Source organism: Equus przewalskii, chromosome 13, assembly GCF_037783145.1.
Source record: "Equus przewalskii isolate Varuska chromosome 13, EquPr2, whole genome shotgun sequence".
Classification (NCBI taxonomy): domain Eukaryota; kingdom Metazoa; phylum Chordata; class Mammalia; order Perissodactyla; family Equidae; genus Equus; species Equus przewalskii.
Genome location: NC_091843.1, coordinates 1687652 through 1705458, shown reverse-complemented (window position 1 = coordinate 1705458; position 17807 = coordinate 1687652). Strand labels below are relative to the sequence as shown.

Below are 17807 nucleotides of genomic sequence, written 5' to 3'. Positions count from 1 at the left end.
ATCTGTTTGATAGTGATTTTTATTGTCAGTTCTCGGTAGTTCCCATAAATCATCCTCAGTCCTATTTAAAAGCAACTTAGGGAGCCCTATTTCCAGTGGCATACGGTCTAGTGGCGAAGGGCTCATTTAACAAATGTGTCTAAATTTACAATATACTAGTCTTGGTTCACAGATCATCATCAAAGTCCTCACCGGTTTTAAAGAGGTCACATAGATGCATGAGTGGGGGCTCCTGTGTCCCTCTGACTGAGGGCCCACCCTCTGCCCGATGTGCTGTGCCCCACAACTGCTCAGGGGCCTTCCCACAGGGCCTCTTGGGCCCAGATGTGAGAGTGTGTGTGGCCTCAGGAAGCTGGGGTGCACCGGGGGACCTGCTGAGGAGCCTTTCTCTTGGGGTCTGGGTCCTGAGGGTCCCCTGCTCAGCCTGTGTTGGCTCAGCTGGCCTGAGGCCTCTGTGCAGGGGTGTTGGGGGCTCCATGTCCACGTGTGAGCTGCTTCCAGGTGGCAGAAGAAATCGTTCCCACTTAGAAGACACGGGCCTGAGCTGCTGGGCAGGATGTGATGGTGCCCCCTGAGGAACAGTGAGCTCCCTGGTGTCCCAGTCCTCGTGACTGCTTCTTTCTTTGATGTTCCCTGCCAGGCCCACGCGGCCCTGAAATGGAAACGACAGCAGATGGCCATAGCCTCCATTCAGAATAAGTGCCCCCTGCCCAGCGGGACTGAGGGACAGGAAGAGAAGGGTCCTCTTGCCTCCACTGCCACATCCTCATCTCTGCCTCAGGATTCTGACATTTTCTGCTCCATCCTCTACTTACTAGCTAGTCCTCAGGCTGGCAGGCTAGGGACGTGCTTTGATTTTGAGATTTAGCAAAGCAAATTAATGCCCTCAACCTCACCCCAAATCCTCTGCTCAATTCTATTGACCAGGCTTACCAAAAATGCAAGATACTCTCATGCAATCAGGCGATCATCTCATGGGGACCTTAGGATCAGGGAAGAGGGCGCTTGTGAGGCAGTGCAAGCAAGAAGGGCCCTAGAGACCATCTGGGAGGGGATGGAGACACTCCATCCTGCCTGCTCAGTGCCAGTCGGATGGGGAAAGTCTCTGCAGAACTGTGTTGAGGGTTTCGAAACTGGGAGTGGCTGCACAAAGGCACCTGTGGGATCCAACAATAATGCTGGGTCCTGGCTTCTCCCTTCCACTTGAGGAACCAACGATGCATGAAAATTGGGTTTCACTGCCTACAAAGGGATTTGAAAGCAATGAGAGGTGGGATCCTGCATCAGCAGCCCCAGGCAATGTGGAAGTGTCGCTGCCACTGACTGACTGTGACCTCACTGAACCACTCTGCCAGCCTTGGTCCCTCATCTTCAAAACAAAACAGTCCTGTGTTGAGCACTGAACATGATAACGCAGTGGAAATGCTGAGCTCAGGGACGGGCATATGGTAGACTCAGTAACTGTCATTATCATTATTCTAGCATTTGGAGACTCAGGGCCACATCTTTACACAGCTAGTTGGTGGCAACACCAAAGTTTGACCTCCCCACCATGGCCTATGTTGGGGGGTAGCAGTGACTGACACCCAGCTGAGTTCCTCTGCCTCAGTGCTGGCAGCTCCCATGACAGTGGAAAGCATTCTGTGGCCTTGGAAGTGCGGTGGGTCTGAAGCATCAGGAACAACTCCAGATCCTAGGTGAAGAGAGTGTCTCAAGTGCAAAAGAATGCATGTGGGTGAGTGAAGGGGAGGATGACACAGTTGCTCAGAAAGCCAAGGCAGGTCCCATGCGACAGTCTGACAAAGAGCTCCACTCTATGCGGAACGGAGAGAGCAGTCCTGACTCAGAAAAGCCCTCCTGGTCAACCTGGGCTGCCGCCAGGGCATCAAGACACCCCTTTGACCAGAAGTTAACACTACCGAGAGGATGAGTGTGGCAGGGAAACAGGCCACAGGCCAGAGAAAGGAGCTGGCTTCGGACAGAGAAGACAAGACATCTGGGTGTTAAAAAATCCTGTGTGTGCCCAATGGTCACTGGGACCAGAAGAGAAATGCTGTCTTCAATCACTGACCTGGGGCTCCAAGGTGAGCTCAGAGTTGCCTGAGTCCTGGCCGTCAGGAAGCTGAACCGTGCTCTGGCTCCATTTCCTGGCAGAGAGAAAGTGCTGTCAAGAATCCAGTCCTATCACTGCACAGCGGCCAGATCCTGACTCCATGGTCATCTGGTCTGACACCCAACACAGGTGAGGACCTTGTCTTCCTTACAGTTTCCCAGGTGCCTGGCTCAGCTCGTACCGCTGGTCCCCTCCAGACAGTAACAGGCTGCCCACCTACATACAAGGCGGTCCACTCTGCTCCACAGCTTGTAGTTATTAGAAAGTTCCTATTTTGAACTGGAACCTACCTCCCAATAGCGCCTGCCCCATAAAAGCCACCAAAGACCTGGATAAGGCAGTCTCAAAAACCTCACAGAAACGCACAGTACGTCTGCAGAAGAAACCTATACAAGTCTTTCCTGCTCTAGGCTGAAAGCTCCCAGCCACAGTGGCTACTTGAGCCGTATGTCACTTTCTCAGCCCTGCCCACAAAATAAATTCCTCCCGAGATCAGTGCCATCGGCTAGGCAGCACTACCTGAACATCGAAAAGGCACCCACGCTGGGTCCTGCCCGGCCCGACCCCTGCAGAGCAGCGCCTGGCCAGTAGCGCCTGGTGGTGACGGCACCCACTAGCTCACCCACGTTGCCACGTTGCTGCCCATTAGAAGCCGATCATCAGCGCCCATCCGTGAGTCACCGGGAGCGGGGCAAGGGCTGGCACCTTTTCCTTGGCAGGCCTGTCCTGAAGGGGGGCTCTGGCTCCTCCGTCTTGGCCTGGGGCTGTCGGCTGAAACCCACTCCTCCTTCCAGCCGCAGTCCTTTGGAGGCCCCTTCCAGATCCTTCTTCATCCAGCCCTTCTCTGAGGGCTGCGGCTTTCCCTACAGGATGGGGTGTTTATTTCAGAGTTGGAAAGCAGGCACTTTTACTGAAAATCCCCAGCCCAACTCTGAGGCCCGAGGGTCTCAGGACCCATGTCTCCCGTCACCAGGAGAGGCATTTGGCTGGAGGGCAACAGAGAGACAGATGTCCTGAGACACCACTGGCACCCTGGCACAGGCTGTGCAAAAGCTGTTGGGCACAGCTTATCAAGAACTTTGCAAATGTCCACGCTCTCTGGCCCAGTGGTTCCAAAGGAAGACAGAAGCACAAATATGCTCATCAGAGTGTTATAAATAACAACAAATATTTATAGTAGCAAAAGGTTGGAAATAACCTAAATGCCCGATAAGGGAATAAATATGGGTATGTCCACTATATTCTGTAGAAACTTTTAAAAATGGCAATCATTGAAAACCATATAGCAACACAGAAGAATGACATGCAACAAGAGCTCCCGTGTTAAAGTGGTGTGTTTAGGAGCATTCCCTGTCTACAGAAACAATCTGAAGGGCATGTGGAGAGGGCTCGCCCAGTGTGACTGAGCGCGACAGTGGGGCTCTGTCCTCAGGTGGGCAGGGAGCCTGTCTGACAGTTGTTCCCATTGCCCCTGCCCCGGCAGGACACAGTGTTCCACACACCAACGGCAGCCCCTACTCACTCAAGCTCCGACCGATACCGCCCCCACACTGATGGAGCACCTACGTCACCAGGCACAGATACAGAACCTCTTTCTGGCTCTCAGGCTGTGGAGCACACACGACCCAGGCGTTCCACGACAGCACCCCTCCCCCACCAGAAGTTTGCCCAGCGCTGTGGGACAAGGGAGGAGCACAGGAGGCGAAGTGCAAGCCGAGTTCAGAGTTCTCCAAGCCCTTTTCATGGAGCATTGTAATTATTTGTACACGTGGCTGTTTCTACCCTCACAAAAGGGACAGCTTTATTCATTTTTGTGTTCCCTATAGCTTTAAGCCAAGTGCCTGTCATTTGGTGGCATCAGCAAGTGTTTGCTGAATAAAACAAATGAAACTCCCTCCTGTGACAAAAAGCCAGCCCAGGTGGCTGAGCCAAGACAGGTGGTGCTGGCTTACCTGCAGCCTCGCGTGCTCAGCCTGCCAAGGACCTGCATTTTCCTCTTCACCGGCATTTACAGGTTCTTCCAAAGACCTTAGAGAAAGATTATACATAGGTTCTCTTGAAAATGACCAGGAAGATCAAGGACAGGGAAGACGGGAACAGCAGGATGTAAGGACTTGACCATGGATATCAAAACCCTTCTCCAGGGCATCTTGGGATCTCCTGTTGTTTTGAAGTGGTTCAGTAATCTTCCAGCAGCTTAGGCGGCTGCACAGAGGGACCATTTGTTCCCTGACTGAGACTGGCAGAGCCCTCCATCAACAGGAAAAGTGACACAGGGCAGAGAGGCAGACTCTTAACCCACAGAGACCAGAGTTTGCATCCTGGCTTTGCCAGTGACTGGCTGTCATTATGACGGTGGGACTTTGGGTTCATTGCTGTATCCCAGATTCCTGATCCACAAGTGGGGATAATACTGCATGGCTGATTGTGAAGATAAATAAGATAACACGTGTGCACATGCCCTGCTTACGGCCTGGAACAGAGAGGAATGTCCGCTGGCCTCCGGAAGCACAGAGCTGCTCCCGTCAGTGGTGGAGAGGCCTCCACTACACAGGCCACATGACAGTCTTTACAGTGCTTACATCTCCACCACTGCAGGAGGGGAGAAGGCGTTTTACTGAGCCTGACGTGTCTCAGTGACTTCCCAGCCTCCCAGGGGCCGCAGGGCTCTCTCACCACATAAAGAGCGAGGAGTCGGAGCCTCTGCAGCCGCGAGTGGGGATGGATGGGCAGTGAAACATTTACTGTGTGAGGGCTGGAGGTTAGAGCCCAAGTCACGTCCATTCATGTCAGACAGGCCTACTGCACCACACAATCGAACTGGCACGCTCTAGGGAACTGGGAGAACCCCAACCTCTCCCAAACATGGGCAGCTCTCCTTCAGTTTCTTCATCTGGAAAAAGAAGTCTATTGGTCCTCATAGGGTGATTATGAAGATGAAATGAGATCACGCACGCGCAACTCCTATCCTGCCACACGGTTGCTACTCCAGCCTTCGGGTGGGCAGCGTCCTAACAGCTCCCAGCTGGAGCTGCGCTCACCTGTCTGGTTCAGGAGCCCCATGAACCAGAGGACCCCTGGGCACTCTGAAGACACTAGTGTGTCCTCTCGCTTCCAATGTTACCATTGAGAAGCTGGCTCCACTATTCCTTTTTAGGTCATCTCTCCAGCTACTCTTCAGCTCTTCCCTTTGTCTTCTGTGTTCTGCAATTTCATTATGTTGTTGTGTCTAAGGGCAGATTTTTCTAACTTTTGAAATTAACTTATTGCGGTATAAATAATACACACTAAAATGTACAGTTAGATGATAAATTGATACATTTTGATAAATTATACCTTTGAAACTATCACCCCAATCAAGGTATAGAAAGAAAAAAATTTATTATTGATATAATTGACAAGATACAGAAAATTTTCAACCCCCCCAAATTTCCTTATATACCTCTGCAGGCAATTCCTCCCTCTCCAGAAAGCCAGCCATCCCTGCGGTGTGCAGTCTTTTGTGTCTGGCTTTAGCAGTGTTTCTGAGATTTGCCCACGGTGTTTCTGTTATAGCATTCCATTGTATGAATACACCACAGCTTGTTATCCATTCACCTTCTGAAGTGTCTGTATGTCTAGCCTTTCATCAGTATCACAGTGTCCCGATTGCTGTAAATCTTGCGGTCAGCGGTAGAAGTCCTCTGACTTTGTTCTTCTTATCAAAATTGTTTCAGCAATTCTAGGTCCCTTGCATTTCTATATAAATTTTACAATCAGTTTGTCAATTTCTTAAAAAAAAAAAAAAAAAAAGCCCGTTGGAATTTTGACTGGGATTAGGTCGCCTCTACAGATCAATTTAGGATGATCTGACATCGTAACAATATTGAATTTTCCAGTTCATGAACATGCTGTCTCTCTTCATTAATTTAGATCTTTAATTTCAGCAATGCTTTATAGTTTTTTTGTTTTGTTTGTTTTGAGCTAACTACTGCCAATCCTCCTCTTTTTTGCTGAGGAAGACTGGCCCTGAGCTAACATCCATGCCCATCTTCCTCTGCTGTATACGTGGGACGCCTACCACAGCATGGTTTGCCAAGTGGTGCCATGTCCGCAGCCCGGATCCGCACTGGCGAACCCTGGGCCTTTTTTGACATATATGAAATCTAGCTGTAAGTTTTTTTCTCTTCTTCCTCCCTGCACATTCGCTGTTTTGTGAGAGAGATATAAGCTGCGCTTAAACTCACACCCCTCAGAGCAGTTCCGTCAGAGTGCTCTGTTGGACTGTTTTCCTGGGGCTCGAACTCCTCACGCTGATACTGAATAAATTCTGTCACTAATGTCACCTAGACTCTCTCTTTCAGTCGGCATCCTCCTCAGCCAGTGCCAAGGTGACACAGGCAGGCTCCCTGCAGAAGGGGTGCACTTCTAGCTCATTGGCACACTGATGGTGGAGTTCTTTGGAGACTCAGCTTTACACAGTGTCTCTGACTGACCCCCGTGCTGGACAGGCCCCAGGCCGCGTCTCTGTCTCCCGCATCCTCCCAGCTGTCCAAATGGAAGCCCAGAGCTCCAGCCGCCCATGCCCCCAACAGCCAGCTGCTGACTCTCTGGATTTGGGCTTCTGCTTCATTTTTGACTTCTGATAATTATCTACTTTCCTATCATTTCATCAGTGTATCTGAAATATTGTAGTTGGTATTTTTAGTCATTTTCAGTTGGAAGACTGTCCAAATTGTAAGACATGGAGATCTAAGGGACTTCTCCACCGTACACTTTCAGTGTCTACTCAAGATAAAAACAAGGCAAGGTAACCGTGTCATTCTCAAACAACTGTACCTGAGTGACATCTCTGAAACTTGTCCCTGCAGCAGATTTAATTTTTGGACATGGCGCCTACAGTCAGCACCAGAGCCCTCACCGTAAGCCTGAGAAACAAAAAAATACAGTAAGTTTAAAAAGCGTTGAGAGAATGCTGAGAAACAGATCCATTAGAGATGTTCCCCAGGGAGGGGACAGGGGCACTCTGCAAGGCCCACAGATGCCTGAAGCACCAGGCAGGAATCCTAACAGCGGACTGGTGCGTCTGGAGTGACTTACAAATGACCAGTCTCAGGAACCGACAGTTTCAGTCTAGCTGGCTGCCCTCCGAGCATCTGAACTCCACACATCAAGCCAGCTCAACCCAGAACCCCACACGGAGTGGTCAGTGAGCACAAATAAGAAACTCAGAAGAGAGGTAACACAAACTGCCAATAAACATATGAAATGACACTTGACCCTCGCTGATAATCAAAGGAACAGAAAATAAAGTGAGGTACTTCTTTTCACTTAACAGTTACTCCTTTTTTAATAAATACTTATTGAGCACCTATTGTGGGCCAGGCCCCGGACCAGGTAAGGAGTGTACAACACAGGAGTGGCCAAGAGTCCCTGCCGTCACGAGCTCACACTCTAGTGAGGAGACAGACAGCAGACGCCTCAGTCAACTGCCTGGCCATCAGAGGGGGAAGTGCTAGCGAGGAAGAGAAGGCGATGGAAGGGGTGGGCTGGAGTGGGGCCAGGACAGACAACTTTACACAGGGGGCTCAAGGTGGTGAAGGTCTGGGTCACTGAGAACGTGACATCTGAGCACAAAATAGGAGCTATGGGGGAGGGGCCCTGTGGATACCTGGGGGGAGGACATCAGAAGTCACGGGACGAGGATGAGGGCAAAGACCCCAGCCTGGCACTCTGCAGGCACAGTGAGGAGGCCATGCGGCTGGAACTGAGTGGTCTAGGGGGAAGATGGCAGGAGATGAATTTTGAAAGCGTAGGCCCTGCTATCGGCAGAGTCAGCTTCGTGGGCATGAAACCTGCTCTGCTGTCGCCATCTTGCAATTCTTAATAATCTTATCTTAGAACTTGTGCTGTGTGAGTGAAGTACGATGGGACAATGGAGCACGCCTGTGAGCAGAGGAGAAACGCATGCTACACGTGTCCACTGCTCCTTGCCACCCCATTTGCTTCAGTATGCTCAGTGCCCCTGGAGCACAGAATTCCAGTGGACTCACAATGCGTGAGAGTTGAGTGAAACTCTGAGTGTAGACGTTAAGTGTGTGTTGTCTATGCCTGAGTACGTGGTGGGGGGGCCCCACAGTCTGAGAGGCTAGGCTTTCCACTGGAACCAGAATTTGCTTCAAATGTAGAAAAAAGGCAAGGGTGTTCTAAAAGGCATGAACAACCACAGAACGCTATCATATCTTTTCCTACTCCTGTTACTTCCCTGAAATAGCCAATCTCCTATGCTGAAAATGATGACACAGAAGGGAGGGAAAGCTACGGCAGCCCACAGTTCCTCTCAGTCCTTCCTTACTTATCAGTGAGCTGAAGGCAGAGTGGGAAGAATGTGTGTACCAATAAGCGAAGTGAACACAGCTGAGTTAATATTGGGCAGCACTTCCACTGTACCAGTAAGAATGAAACACGCAGCCATGTGGAACTGCAAAATACCACCTGTGCAATTTTCATGATTCTGCACGTGTTCTAAATGCTTTTACTATTCCATATAAATTCTGCATGTTCTAAATGCTCTTATATTATTCCATATAAATTCTGCATGTTCTAAATGCTCTTATATTATTCTGTATAAATTCTGCACATACCCTGCATGCTCTTATGTTATTCTGTATAAATTCTGCGTATGTTCTAAATGCTCTTTGCATTTAAAACGAGTGTTGCACAATATAAATGGTAAAATTCATGCCAATAATTTAAAATGTTAGTTTTTCTTTATATAGAAAGACATCAAGTAGTAAATAAAAGACCATGAAAAGTTGAGAGACCATGAAAGAAAAGCTTAATATTTTAGTACCTTTAACGGTACTTTTTTCTGCTTTGGAACAAGAAGCTCTACATTTTCATTGTGCACTGGGCTCCCCCAAACCCAGCCCTGTGTGTAGGACCACAGATACTCCTCTAACCTGGAAGGTCTGAGTGCGAGACACGGCCCAGCCTATGTCTCAAAAGGCCCCTTCGGCTGCGCTGCTGAAAGCAGACTGTATGGCAGAAACAGGTGGCCCAGCGGGAGGCTGCTGCAAATGCGGCAGCTCAGAGCCCTGTCGTAACAAGCGGGCATAGCCTGGGCATAGTGTGAAGGCAGAGCCGACTAAACGTGCTGAGGGACTGGATGCAGAGAGTGAAAGAAAAAGAGGGGTCACGGAGGACTTCAAGGTTTTTATCCCAAACAACTAGAAAGAGGGACTTGGCACTTAAGAGATGGGGAGGACTATGGGAGAGCAAGTTGGGGGGTGAGGTGAGGGCTTCCGCTGTGGACATACTAGTTTTGGGAGGCCTGTTGGATAATCAGTAGCAGCCAAGTGGGTGGTAGCACACACTAGTTCAGGGGCAGGCCTGGGGTCTGAGACAGACGGTCCAGAGCTGTCAGATGAGCTCACTTCAGATACTAAGGGAATGAGCGTAGCTAGAGAAGAGGTCAGAAAAAACAAGTTCCAGAGCACTCTGATGTCTATACATTGGGCAGATGGGGAAAAACTACAAAGAGGACTGAGACACGGGCAGCAAGGAAGGAGGAAAACCAGGAGCAGGATGGCTAGAAGTTCAAGTGAAGAGGATGCTTCAAGGAGGGGGAAGTGACAAACTCTGAAAGACACTGCCAATCACTCAAGACACTTGAGGACTGAGAACTGATCACTGTTTATAGCAACATGGAGATCACTGCTGACTTTGACATGAGCAATTTTAGTGGACTGGTGAGGAGTAAAATCCCATTTGGGGTAAGTTCAAGTGAGAATGGGAGGAGAGGAAGAGGAAAGGTGAAGCGCAAAGTTTAAAAAGCCCGATAAGCTCCCTCTGGCCTAACCAGTAGCGTACCTGTTCCCCGCGTGGCAGAGACCGCAGGCTGAGTACTAACATGCTCTCTCGTCTTATCTGGTGCACACTAGACTACATTTTCCACTCTTCCCTACAGTCAGCTGTGGCCATAGACTAGGTTCCTTCCAGTGGAATGTGAGCCACTGCCAGGCCTGGCCCCGAAAAGCCTCTCGGGTAGCTCCTCCATGCTCTTGCCCCTTTCAGTGGCTAGAGGCAGCAGGAGACAAGCCTCAGGGAATAACAGGACCTCACGACGACAGGAGCCTGGCCCCTGAATGACCACACCAAGGACAACCGCCCTGCTCACCTCGCTTCCTCCCAGGACTGTTACAAGAGCAAGAGAAACAACTTCTATCTTGCTGAGTCCCCGCAACTGTGGTGTCTGTTTGTTACTGTGGCCTAGTCAACCATAAGTCATCTACCGTGCACATGCATGGAGGCACCGAAAGAAGGCAAAGCCTCCTCAAGGAGGATTTAGAAACACGTCCTGACCTCTAAACCAGGAGCCAGGCCCATCTCAGAACAAGCATCAGCAACTGCTCATCCCCACGCCCAGCCACCCCAGCCACTGGACCAGAGGTGGACATGAGTCAACCAGGCCACCCAGACTGCTCTTCCCAGGAGTTTACAATCGGGACTCAGCTATTTCAGTTGGCTTGAAAGGAGATGCTGTGGTCTGTGAGCAGAGTATGTACTGTGAATGTCTGGGAAGAGGGAGGAACGGAAGGAGATGAGGCAGAGGGAGGAGAAGATGCGAGGGGAGAGTGGGAGGGAAAGATGAGGCCTGTGTGTCGACAGCTTTTCAGTTCCCGGGGCTGGGTCTTCAACGAGTCCAGGAGGAAGCTCTGCCCCTGGACCCCCGAGACACCCCATTACCTTGTCTGTACGTTTTTTTATTTTGCTGAAGCTATTCTGAAGGGTTTTTTTTTTTTCCCCTATTATTTGCAACTAAAAGAACCTTGGTTGAAAGATATCCTTTGAAACAGCACTTTGACTTCAAGGAATTTGTCCTAAGGGCAGAGTCGGTCAGGTGAAGAAAGAGGCATTTGTGAGAAGCTTCACTGCGCAGCTGTGCAGAACCATGGAAACCAAAACCAACTAACGCCCACCGGCGGGCAACGGGGCACGACTCATTCAACAAATATTTATTATCAAGCGAGCACCTACCATCTGACAGGCCCTGTGCTACACGCCATGTGTGTTTTCAGTAAACACAACAGGCAGAGCCTCTGCTCTCATGGAGCTTACAGTCTGACGTGGACAGCACTCATGTAAACACACCCAAACAGAATTTCCGATCAGGATGAGGAGAAGAGCCGGCAGAAGCCCTGTTCAACAATGAGCACAAAGGCCCTAGGAAGGGAGCAGCTACGGATTACTTCAAGGTCAGAAAGAGAAGGCCCTATGGGGTCAGCCTGGTGGCGTAGTGGTTAAGTTCACACACTCTGCTTCAGTGGCCCTGGGTTCGCAGGTTCAGATCCCATGCGCACAAAGCACAGCTCATCAAGCCATGCAGTGGTGGCAACCCACATAAAATAGAGGAAGACTGGCATAGATGTTAGCTCAGCAACAATCTTCCTCATAAAAAAAAAAAAAGACAGAAAAGGCCCTATGGCTGAAGGAGGAGAATGATGAGATGAGGCTGGAGAGGTGGCATCAAGGGCTGAAGCAGGTGAAAGAGGGGCTAAAAGAGGCAAAAGATGCAGGACAACTTGTGGTATTAAAGAGATCAGGTAGGTCAACAGGTGTGGACTTGAACTGTGACGCTAGGTGAAAAAAGCAAGCTAGATAAGAGCGTTGACAACTTGCTCCCTTCAGTGCACACAGCCCTATGTCTCTCCTGACTGCCCTGCCTCCTGAGCCCACCCTCCCGCACACCCCTGCATCCACCCACAGCTGACCACCCACCCCTGGTTGGGTCTGATTCCAGTTATCTTCTGACAGGCCCCTACACTGTCCTTTCATTGTGCTCAGTCTAGTTGTAAATTACGTGCATGTGCATGCATGTGCACAGGCACACGTGTGTGGATGAGCTTCTCCTCCACTTCCACACGAGCAAACCTGTGAGGGCAAAGATGACAATGGTCTTACCTTCTACTGTTTCCGCTGTGCCTGCACACAGAAGTACTCAGTAATCCCTTGCTGCCTAAATCAACACAGGAAGGCACCCTTCCAGGTACTGCTCCCTCCCTTTACTTTCTGAAGGAACAGCAACCTAGAGAGCAGGAGCCCTGTTTCTCCAGAACTTGATCCCAATCGTGGAATGCTGGGACTCCGTGAGAAACATGCTTCAGCAGGGCTGGGTCCCACCTGCTTTCTGGCAGGGGCGTTAGACGCCCTATTTCCCAGGACTCACCCGCAAAAACGCCTGCTTCTCCCCACAGGCTTTGCATGTCCATTTGAGACTCTTCTTCATCTACAACGAAATTTCAGAAATACAGCTTAGATAATTACTTAAAACAGGTGGCACTGGATCCGAAATAATTTAAAAAGGTCAATGGAAAAGAACAAACAGTCCAGAAACAAACCAAAACATACGCATAAAAATTCAGAATATTATCAAGGTGAGGAAAGAACAGATTATCTAATAGGTGGCGCTGGGAACACTGGCACCCCACACGGAAGATCGCAGACCTGTACCACCTACGGTTCTCAAAAGTCATCCCGAAACGTAACTTAATCGGATTCTCGATAAATCTGGCTGGATGGGTTCTCTTTAACATGATAAAAGGCCTTACATTGAGCTCTAAAGCTGCAGAATCACTGTCAGCATTCCCATGAAAGTCAAGAACAAGCCAGGGTCCCCACTATTATTTATCATTTTTTCTGCACGTACAAGCCAGTGGAATTGTAAAAGAGTAAATACTAAGAGGTATGAAAATGGAAAGGAGAAAAAAAAAGCTATCATCATTTATAGATGCCTTTTGTTTCTGGAACCCAAGAGAATCAAATGAAAAACTACTAAAAACAGTAAAACAACCTAATATAGGGGCTTGGTAGAAAATTAATATATCTTCAAAAATTAATACAGCCTTTTCAAAAACTTATGTTTTTGCTGAGGAACACTGGCCCTGAGCTAACTTCTGCTGCCAATCTTCCTCTTTTAGTGTGTGAGCCACTGCCACACTGTGGCCACTCACAGACAAGTGGTGTAGGTCCACACCCAGGAACCTGGGCCACCAAAGGGGAGGGCACCAAACTTGACCACTAGACCACTGGGGCTGGCCCTAATACAGCCTTAATATAAGCAAACATCTAGTTAGAAGAGATAATGGAAGAAGAGTCCATTTTATAATAGCAACAAAGAAAATGTTATCAAGGGGTACCAAATTTGCTTTGAGAAATGGAATGAAACAGCATGATTTTTTTTTCCCCCTGAGGAAGATTTGCCCTGAGCTAACATCATTGCCAATCTTCCTCTATTCTGAGTGTGGGTCACTGCCACAGCATGGCCAACAAGTGGTGCAGGTCTGTGCCCAGGACCCAAACTCATGAACCTGGGCTGACGAACCGAACTTAACCATTAGGCCACAGAGCTGGCCCAAATAGCATGATTAACATCATAAAGATGTATAGGTTGATTCATAAAATCCGTATGATTAATATGACCCTAATACAAAAATCATCAGGGCTTTTGGGGAAGTACCCAGAAGGAGTCTAAGGAGGACAAGCAGCATCTACAGATTTAAGTAGTTACAGCCTAAGATTTGGTAATTCTACTTCTCAGTATCTACCTTCCAACACCATAAAAATACTGTCTATCTTCTATGGGTACATATGCAAGTAAGAAATGCATTTAAAAAAAACAGAAAGGTCTGGAAGGACACAGTAACTGGAAACTGGCTAGCTCTAGGGGGCTGGAGAAAGGTAGCATGGTGTAACAGGATCTTTGCAATGGGACAGCCTTGGCTCTGCCACTTATTAGATGGAGAGACCACTTGATTTCTCTGGACTTCAGTATTCTTGTCTCTGTTAAATGGGAATGATATTTAATCCAGAGGTTGCTGAAATTAAATGAGATGTGTGAAATCGCCTGGTACATAGCAGACTTGGATTAAATTGTTAACTCTCTTCTCCTTGGTTTCACTTTTCAGAGAGTTGAAAACGACCACGAGAGCATCAAACCTTATATATGTGTAAACTTAAAAGTGGAAATAATTCCCACTTATTCTTAACTCCTAGAACCAAAAAATGAAACAAGTGAAAACAGCTTCTAAGCCCCTAAAATAGCCTTTACAAACTCTCGGCAAGCCACAGGCGCATACTCAGCATCTTACTGACTTCTAAACATACATTTTAAAGAAATTTGATGCTATCCTTTTTCAGGGCACAGGACTGGCAGATAACCAGGAGGAGGAGGGGATGCTCAGAAGCGGAGACGCTGACAGCCGCGTTAGGTGACATAGAACAGGGAGACAGAATACCATTTAGGAAAGAGGAGGAGAAGTGACATCCCCTATCTGGCACTGGAAAGTCAGGGAAGCAACACCTTTTAGAAATACCGATTTTCCTGTTTACGCTTCAGGGAGCAGGCGTCCTCACCACGCGGATAAAGGTGCGGGCAGAGCCAGGGAGGGACAGCAGGGGGAGCCCAGTACCGTCTCAGTTTTAAAAACTGTCAGCTCCCCTGTAGTTAAACGAAGAAAGAGCCACTTTCGGGGCTACGCGTGCATAACAGAGGCTGTCCTCCACCTGGTTTTCCCAACTACCTGCTGGAACTCACGAGGCCGCCTCCGCAGAAACCATTACCCCTGGTTTCTACGAATCTTACAACCACCAAGCAAAAAAAGAAAAAAGCGTAGAACGGCGTTATGGAGAAGCAACATCAATAAAGCCTGGTCCTCAGGACAGCCGTCGTCACTTGTCCGGACCCCAGGTACACCCGCAACCGCAGGAGACGGCGCCCGCCAGCCCTGACCGCCGTCCCCGCGCCCGGAGGAGAGGAGGCCGCCGCCCGCCCCACCTGGTGCGCCTGGAACAGGCGGCAGCTGCAGCACCGCAGGACCCGAGCCTGCTGTGGCTGCGCCATTGCGGCCGCCGTGGCCGCTGCGCGGGTTCTCCACTTTCCCGTCCGGCCTGGCTCCGCGCCGCACGCGCTGAGGTTCCTCTAGCGCCTGCAGCGCCGCCTCCTGTGCGCGTGCGCCCTGCGCTTCGGCCCGAGTCAGCCCCGCGCCACCCCCCCACCCCCGCGCCGCCTCCTGTGCGCGTGCGCCCTGCGCTTCGGCCCGGCCCGGCACCGCCCGCACGCGCTCGGGCTCCTCTAGCGCCCCCGCACCGCCTCCCGTGCGCGTGCGCTCGGGTGACGGCCTGAGGCCCCTTCCGGGCCCAGGCTCTCCCTGTGCTGCGAGCATCCGCCAGGTCCCCGACTCGCTGTCCGAACTCGCGGCCAGTTCCCATCTCTTTCCAAGGCAGCGTCTGCGCTTAGGCTCGCTGGGGACTTTGCCGTTGCAAGGGCAGAACCTCCAGCCCACCGCCTTCCTCCGGCTTCCCCAAGTCGCAGAGAGGGAGCTGTGGGCGCCTCCCTGCTCCGGCCCTTGCCTGGGCCCCGTGGTTGGAATTTGCAGAAGCTTTGGGCAGAAGCAGTCAGTTAACCTCTGAGTCCAAGCCCATAGGGCCGGAGAACCGAGAATCCCGGGAAAACAGGTATCACCAGGCCCACGCTTCCCGGAGACGGACAGGAGGCGGCTGAAAACAAAATCAGTCCTTCTTACTGCCCCCCAAACCCCGCAAGCCACACCGCGACTCACTCAGGAAGTGGAGGAGCAAGTCCCACTCTGAGCAGGGAGGAGTATCGCACTCCTGTCGCAGCTGCCCTAGGACCCTAACGCCGGTCCTCCAAGACATTCACTCGTTCTGACAACGTAAGCCATCTTGTTAAAAGGAAATCATAACATCCAGTCCTGATGAGGATGTGATGAGAGAGGAACCCTTCTCACATGATGCTGGTAGAATGAGAAAACCATTATGGAAAACAATTTGGCAACTTGGATCGCTCAGATTTATTACTTATACACTAGTTTCATTGAAATGTAAGAGGAAAAAATGGAAATAAATGTTCTAAAGAATGTTTATGATAATACGGCATGGATCAGTATTCAGGTTCATTTCAAAGTCTGAGTTTGAAGTGAAAATGGCGGCATGTGTATGTTGGGAAGCAAGGAGGTTACAAGAAAAGTGTGCATTTCAGTTATGTAAAGCCAGACATTTATTTCCAGGTGTAGGGAGTTAGGGTTATGGATGATTTTAAATTTTTTACATTTTCCAAACTTTGCACAGTAGCATATATTAGAAAAAAACAAATTAGCTTAAAAAATTGTTTGAGGGGGCCGGCTCCGTGGCCGAGTGGTTAAGTTCGCGCGCTCCGCTGCGGCGGCCCAGGGTTCGGATCCTGGGCGCGGACATGGGACCGCTCCTCAGGCCACGTTGAGGCGGTGTCCCATATCCCACAACTAAGAAGGACCTGCAACTAAGATATACAACTATGTACGGGGTTGGGGGGGGGGTGGTGAGATAAAGCAGAAAAAAGAGATTGGCAACAGTTGTTAGCTCAGGTGTCAATCTTTAAAAAAAAAAATTATGTTTGAGAGACCGTATATACAAATGGACAGAGACCAAACCACATATGACAGCCTCTACAGCAGCCAGCCCCTCCTCCCACCAAGTCAAACTACAGCCTCCAGAGCAGCCAGGACTTGTCCAATGACTGTCAGCTTCCCTAATTTTTGCACCTCCCTCCATCTCAGGACCAATCAGAGAAAGCCAATTATGCTCCCCAAACAGAAGACATCTAGGTAGGCAGCCTCAGCTTCTGCCAATAGGCTCTAAGCAGCACACCTGAAGCCGTCCCTTGTTTTTACTGTAAGGGATGCCCACTCCTCTGCCTGCCCTTGAGCCTCTGCCAAAGACAACAGATGGCAGCGGCCTCCTTCTCTGTAGCAAGCTCTGGATAAATAGTGCCTGTTCTCATTTAGGTCTTTAGTTCCACAGACTTGAGTTATTGGGGCTGAAAGCAGAAGGCCTCTGCAAAAAACGTTTTATGCTTAATGAAAAGAGCAGAATAAAAATCTCATGTAGACTATGAGATCAACTTTGAAAAAGATAAAATATAGAAAAAACAGTAGTAGTCTTAAATACTGACTAGTAGGAAAAACAGTTTTTCTACTTTTCTGTATTTTTTCCTCCTTTCTGCAATAAACATGTAAGCCTTTTTTTTTTGCTGGGAAAGAGTCACTCTGAGCTAACAGCTGTTGTTAATCTTCCTCTCCCTCTCTTTTTTTTCCCTCCCCAAAGCCCTCTAGTTGCAAGTCCTTTTAGTTCTATGTGAGCCACTGGCACAGCATGGCATTTGACAGACAGGTGGTGTGGTTCCAATGCGGGAATCTAACCTGGGCCACTGAAGTGGAGCATGGAACTTTAACCACTAGGCCATCAGGGCTGGCTCACAGGTAAGCCTTTAAAAATTCACATACATGTATTTTTTTTCTTGGAGATTATATGAATGACTTCAATGGTTTGGTACAACATATCACTTGGTAAGCAGTTTCAAAATATACAATTATGTTTACTTATAGAATAAAAATATATTTAAAACTGTGTTATCCATATATTATTTAGTGTTACTGTTCTGGTTATTAAACATCTTGAACATCATCCCAGGCTGAATGAGAAGATGAAAGTACTGTGGTAGATTTTTCTACATTCTTTTATCATAGGAAAAGGCTAGATTCCTCTTTTATGTTCTTCTGTTTAATTTCTTTGGTATATTTCCAAATTTATACTTCTACATGGTTTATAAGACATTTATCCAAATTCCAAGTTACTTAAATCTTTCTAATTGATTACA

At 49.1% G+C, this 17807-nt stretch overlaps 1 protein-coding gene and 1 long non-coding RNA gene across 4 annotated transcripts; one reads left to right on the top strand and one right to left on the bottom strand.

Moving 5' to 3' along the window:
- Window position 1: 1 nt before the first annotated feature.
- MRNIP (MRN complex interacting protein) lies at window positions 2-15851 on the bottom strand. Of its 3 annotated transcripts, none has more exons than XR_011525387.1 (7): window positions 14928-15128; window positions 12321-12380; window positions 6932-7020; window positions 4066-4141; window positions 2736-2976; window positions 2072-2147; window positions 2-652 (listed from the first exon to the last, which is right to left on the bottom strand). XR_011525387.1 is itself a non-coding variant. In XM_070570074.1 (7 exons), exons 2-7 carry the CDS (start codon window positions 12378-12380, stop codon window positions 167-169), a joined length of 945 nt encoding a protein of 314 aa, XP_070426175.1. In that variant the 5' UTR covers window positions 15712-15851; the 3' UTR covers window positions 2-166. The 3 variants fall into 3 exon arrangements, 2 of the variants coding, with proteins under 2 accessions (XP_070426175.1, XP_008532107.2); XM_070570074.1 differs by lacking the exon at window positions 14928-15128 and adding an exon at window positions 15712-15851 and having other exon boundaries at window positions 2819-2976; XM_008533885.2 differs by having other exon boundaries at window positions 2819-2976; window positions 14928-15152.
- On the top strand, window positions 15266-17377 carry LOC139075228 (uncharacterized). The gene is made up of 2 exons (XR_011525390.1): window positions 15266-15825; window positions 17255-17377. It is a non-coding gene; the product is annotated as an uncharacterized lncRNA (long non-coding RNA).
- The last annotated feature ends 430 nt before the right edge of the window (window positions 17378-17807 follow it).